Source organism: Pleurodeles waltl, chromosome 7 (genome assembly GCF_031143425.1).
Source record: "Pleurodeles waltl isolate 20211129_DDA chromosome 7, aPleWal1.hap1.20221129, whole genome shotgun sequence".
Lineage (NCBI taxonomy): Eukaryota > Metazoa > Chordata > Amphibia > Caudata > Salamandridae > Pleurodeles > Pleurodeles waltl.
Genome location: NC_090446.1, coordinates 420,991,922 through 420,997,921, shown reverse-complemented (window position 1 = coordinate 420,997,921; position 6,000 = coordinate 420,991,922). Strand labels below are relative to the sequence as shown.

At 44.4% G+C, this 6,000-nt stretch overlaps 1 protein-coding gene across 2 annotated transcripts in view; it reads left to right on the top strand.

The window, feature by feature from the left end:
- Nucleotides 1-2,152: 2,152 nt before the first annotated feature.
- Nucleotides 2,153-6,000, top strand: part of SH2B1 (SH2B adaptor protein 1) — a 768,701-nt gene continuing 764,853 nt past the window's right edge. The window contains exon 1 of one of the 2 annotated variants that reach the window (XM_069243917.1): nt 2,153-2,459. In XM_069243917.1, coding sequence (XP_069100018.1) covers nt 2,448-2,459 — 12 coding nt within the window. In that variant the 5' untranslated portion in view covers nt 2,153-2,447. The remainder of the gene's footprint in view (nt 2,460-6,000) is intronic. The other variant, XM_069243919.1, reaches the window with a different exon arrangement.

Genomic DNA, 6,000 nt, shown 5'->3' with positions numbered 1-6,000 from the left:
TGTCCGAGTGGGAAGGCTTAGTAAGGGAAGTGCAGGAGCATAGGGTTTCTTTGTTTCAGTGAGTTTACAAGTTCTAGCAAGGCAAGAAAAAGCTGTGCATGATAACCCCGGATGGTGATCCCTAGAATGGTCATTAGGAAACAAAGAGCAGTGCAGTAAGCCCTACTTAAAAGTCTTTATGGATAAAAACGATCTCATGCAGGGAGGCGGACAAAAAGGAGATTTCCATCCTGCAACTCAGTGGGAGAATGGTAGATATTAATCACTAGGTATTGAAAGGTAACTGATTCCCAGTTCAATCTGAGGTCTAATTGTATATAAAGGGGAAAACAGTGCCATATGTTAAAGAAACACCAATTACATTTAAAAAAATTACATTTTGTTTGTGCAATTTACATCCCAAATATTTTGAAGATTCTATGTCTGACACTTAGGGATAATCCAGATCACTGGTTTGGCTTTTGCTTAATTTCAAAACCATTTTAAGACATGGACAAAGCGGGCAATTGCCTAGCACAACCTTGCAGAGGGTCTAGCCCCTGCTCACCCCTCACAAGCACGAACAGCAGACCATTGCACCACAAGAATTTCCCAAGGTGGGTGGGTGCTGCTTGTTCAACCACTTGATAGTGCCTTTTCTGTTTCTCTCCTGTCCGCTGTAACAACGCCCCAGGTACCCAATACCTTCAGATAGTCTGATTTTAGAAATTCTTAGCAACAACCTCCGATTTGATCTCGATTTCATCCTACTCTTTTATTATCTTTGATTGGCTCCCAGTTCTGAGATAAATTTAGAGTCCCTGACATACACTCTGGTGCTGTAAGACTACAGACAAGTTGAGTGTACCTCACATCCTGACATTAGGTGTGAGACAGTCACCCACACCATCTACCCTGCCTCATTACATTGTTTTTAGGTTTAAAGTCCATGGGCGGTTGGAGGTGAGCCAGATGTTTTTGTTCTATTTGTTTAGTCTAGCATAAGGTTAATTACCATAATGTTTCCTAAACTGTTTGCCAGGGGTTTTAAAATGTTCAGAAACATAATCCAAATCTTGCTGTTACTTTCTCTTTAAGAAAGATTGGGTAGATTTAGGTAGGTGTGATGGCCTTGACAGTGCTGAAGGGCATTAATTTACTACTGAACAAGGACGCAATTTGACACCTGCATGTAGCATACCAGGAAGCAATCACAAAAAGACCATAGTGAACAAATAGTGCTATGTTAAAAAAAGAGTAAATAAATGCACTAAACACATAGTGAGGCACAGCCTCTCTTGGGTGTGTCTGTAAACTTGACGTTTGTTTTTGAATTTTGACCCTTCGTCTTGAATTTTTGTCCTAAATTTTGACCCTTTGTCCTGAATATTTTTACATCCTTGTCCAGAATTTTCCTCAATGCTAGGTGGTCACCCTACACAGGACGGTCATCAGACCGCACCACCCACAACCAGCCAACCGTTTTATCCAGAAACGTGAACAGCAACTGCAGGTAGGGTACGCAAACTAAATACCTAATGACATTAAATAATAGGCCACAGATGCCTTCCAGATTTAACATCGCCGGAGAGCCTCGTTCACGTTCAGTAGGAGCCCCTCACGTTTACAGCTCTAACAACCACGGGAGAGGGAGGGGGCGGGGATCTCAAACTAAAATCCACTGCAAAAACAGAGCGATATAGGTCCAACCATCACCACCATTTATTATCCCTGAAATGAAGAGACAAGCTGTTTCACCAACCAATACCAATCACTCATTCAAAATCCATTGCTAAAATCAGCATAACCTGCAATGGCGGATACCAGCTCCCTAGAACCCTATCTAACGACTGGCAATTATCAACCAGTCTGTAAACTATTCTTCTTAGGGCCATCTACAAAAAAAAAAAAAACGCAAGTTACGAAAGACTCCCCGCAAAAAGAGGGCGGGGGGTGTGTGTGGGGGGGGGGGGGGGTACTATTTATATATATACTGAATTGACATGTATAACCTCCATAGCCAATTACCACTTGGGATTCAGCGTAGCGCAATAGGGTCGTTTGCAATGTCGTCACTGCTCCAATCCCAGGTCATTTTACGAGTCCAACACTCTCCTAGCAACGCCTAGAATGTATTCAGCTATGGGATTGGTTATCATGTGACCCGGAAGCACTACAATTACGCGAAATGTTGTACGTTAAAAGATCAATAACGGACAACGAACATTGAGTTGAATTTACAGCGAGGCTGTTTAAATGGTTGTTTTAGTGTAGTACATTGGTTGTTGGTTTAACTACAATAAAAAAGCTAAGCACTTAGATAAAGATTTCGCCATCTAAGCGCAGCCGCCCTTGGGTACACTTGCGATAGTGACCACCCGGACCGTCGTAGGAAAGGAATTTCGGAGGTACAGTGAAGCTCTGCTGGTGATCCTCTGTCCTGCAGTGCTGATGGACAGCGACTACAGATGCAGCTGGAGGTAGGACGTTGCACAATTAACGCGTTTAGTGTTATTTTTATTGCATAGTGTCTGAGTTATACAGCCTTTAGTGTTCCTGGAAGAAAACGATTGTTGATGGTATATTAGATAAAGATCTTAACGTTCTTTAAATAAGGTGTCATTCTTGTACCATTGTTTTAGGGGCGTATTTTGTTATCGGAAGGTGCATTGCCGATTTTTGGCTAATACCCGTACCACATGACGGCTGTACCCGTAGAATTTGCACAGACTACGCGACAACAACTAATCTTTTTCATGTTGTTTTTCTTAACTCACAATCCATTGTTCTAACCGCTTAGAGGCGGTGTGAAATGCGTACTTTAACTTGCCACGAAAAGGTGAAACACGTGTTGAATAGAAACAGCTTACCAGCGTTATTAGCATTGATCGAATGGTATCCGTTAACATGTTAGTCTGCTGCTAAAAGTACAAGCAGTGGTATAACTATGCCTAGTTAATCATCTTAATCCTAACTGATCAGTGGAACCTTTTAAATATGATGTTCCTCATCCTTTTTCCACCCGATTCACATACCTGGGTATTAAAGTCCCATCACAGGCAGTAAGATGCACAAGGAAGGACTTTATGATTGTACTAAGCTGTTTTATAGATGCTGAGGTTTATGCTGCGAGGATAAGTATATGCTGACGAGGAAAGACGCCGCCCCCACTGCACTGGAGCCGGTAGAGAGTGCATAGTGTAGCGTGGTACCCGTTTGTTCACGCAGGAAGCTAGAGATGAGAGTTGAGCCCCAGGGACACACTAAAGAGGTAGTAGCGACGCGCTGGTCCCCGCCGGACACCTGGTCTCAAACTTTCTTGGTCCCCGCAGTCGAAGGATCTCATCTGCTGCAGGCGTTGTCGTAAGGGGGACCGAGTTGCAGAGGAAGCTCTTGCGCTGTATCATTTGGAGGCTTGTTCCCAGCACTATTTCGTACACCTTTTCTTAGGACCTTCAGACTTCTCGAACTCTTGCTCCTTGCCTCCGGATTTTGGGCCTCTTTAATTGATGATGTGTTTTTGCCAGGACCCACAGGCCAGTCTTGGAATATTATTTTAGGGGTAGTTACGGCGTAGCAGCTACGTTTTCAGATTGCACAGGCATACAGCGAGAAAGTGGTGGCGAGGCACACATCAAGAAAACCAGTTTTCTTGTAATGTGCCTTGCCACCTCTATTGCTGGTCCATAGCCTTTTGCTGTACCACGTTTCTTTGATATGATCGTGAGAACTCGATACATTACACTCATCTTTTTGAAAGTGAACTTTTTCATACTTATACTAATTATTTATAGAATCACAACTTTCACTAATCATTTCATCCCAACCTTTTCATTGGGGTTCATCAGGTCACTTAGCTAAAACTGTCCTCAGGACGGTGTCACGGACTGAGGACATCAGAGACTGAAACGTCAACGGTGTTTCCACTTCCTCTTTATAAAAGTGATTTGAGGATATACGTTCTCATACAATTAGCTTTATTTAAAGAACTGATACGTCGTATAAAGTGTGCGAATCATACGTTTCTTCATGATCTGTTTTCTTTAGACAGGGTTAATGTATGATTGTTTTTACATACTATGTACCCTTGATTTGTCTTGTTGTGTCATTTGTTAAGTAACTTCATTGATAATACGTATTTTATTTATACCAGTTTTTAAAATAAATTTAATTCCAAATTAAAAGACCAAAACTATACAATGTTTATTCTGTAGGGAGTCTGGTTACAGGAGAGCCCACGTTTTAGAGGGTACCTAAGTAGTGTTACAAATGCTCATCCAAACGGTTATGACAGTCCATTGGGCGGCCAACTTATTTTGGTATCTGTGCTTTATTGGAAGAATGTGGTAATTGTGGGCACCACTGTAGGGAAGTACCATCTTTCTTGGCTTGTTACCCCCAATTTTACATGTATGCCAGAATGTTTTTGCCTGTCTCACTGGGATCCTGCTAGCCAGGACCCCAGTGCTCATAGTTTGTGGCCTGAATGTGTATACCTTTGTAGTGTCTAACAGTGTCATTGAGGCTCTGCTAATCAGACCCTCAGTGCTCATGTTCTCTCTGCCTTTAAATTTATTACTATAGGCTAGTGACTACATTTAACAATTTAAATTGACATACAGGAACACCCTTATAATTCCCTAGTATATAGTACCTAGGTACACAGGGTATTGGGGTTCCAGGAGATTTATATGGGCTGCAGCATTTCTTTTGCCTCCCATAGGGAGCTCAGACAAACCTTTACACAGGACTGCCATTGCAGCCAGAGTGAAATAGCGCACACGTTGTTTCGCAGCCATTTTCACTGCCCTTAAGTAACTTATAAGCCAACTATATGTCTAACCTTCACTTGCTGAAGGTTAGGTTCGAAGTTACTAAGTGTGAGGGCACCCTTGCACCAGCAAAGGTGCCCCCACATCGTTCAGGGCCATTTCCCTGGACATTGTGAGTGCGGGGACACCATTATATGCGTGCACTACATATCGGTCAATACCTATATGTAGCTTCACAATGGTAACTCTGAATATGGCCATGTAACATGTCTGATTATGGAATTCTCCCCCATTCCAAATCTGGTATTGGAGTCAATTCCATGCATCCTGGGGGCTCCACTATGGACCCCCCGTACTGTTAAACCAGCTTTCTGGGGTTTTCTCTGCAGCTACAGCTGCCGCCACCTCACAGACAGGGTTTTGCCCACCTGGGGTCTGGGCAGCCCAGTCCCAGGAAGGCAGAACAAAGAATTTCCTCTGAGAGCAGGGTGTTAGACCCTCTCTCTTTGGAAATAGGTGTTAAAGACAGGGGAGGGGTAGCCTCTCCCAGCCTCTAGAAATGCTTTGAAGGGCACAGATGGTGCCCTCCTTGCATCGGTCAGTCTGCACAGGTTTAGGGAACCCCCAGTCCCTGCTCTGGCGTGAAACTGGACAAAGGAAAGGGGAGTTACCACTCCCCTGTCCATCACCATACATGGGTGGTGCCCAGAGCTCCTCCTGTGTTTCAGACCTCTGCCATCTTGTTTCCAGAGTTGTGGGGGCACTCTGGTGGCCTTGGAGTGGCCAGTGTCAGCAGGTGATGTCAGAGACCCCTCCTGATAGGTGCATACCTGACTAGGTGCCCAATCCTCCTCTGAGGGCTATTTAGGGTCTCTTCCGTGGGCTTTTCCTGAGATTACGACTTGTAAGAATTCATCAGGGATCCTCTGCACTTCTCTCTTCGACTTCCGCCAAGGATCGACCGCTGACTGCTCCAGGACGCCTGCAAAACTGCAACAAAGTTACCCGAAGACTACCAGTGACATTGTAGTGCATAATCCTGCCAGCTTTCTCAACGGTTTACTGGTGGTGCATGCTCTGGGGGCTGGCTGCCTTCACCTTGCACTGGAAGCCACGAAGAAATCTCCAGTGGGTCGACTGAATCTTCTCCCTGCTCCAGCAGGCACCAAACTTCAGCTTCACTGGTACTCTGGGTCCCCTCTCATCCTGAGGAGGGTGGCCCCTGGAACACAGATGGTGGACCCAAGTG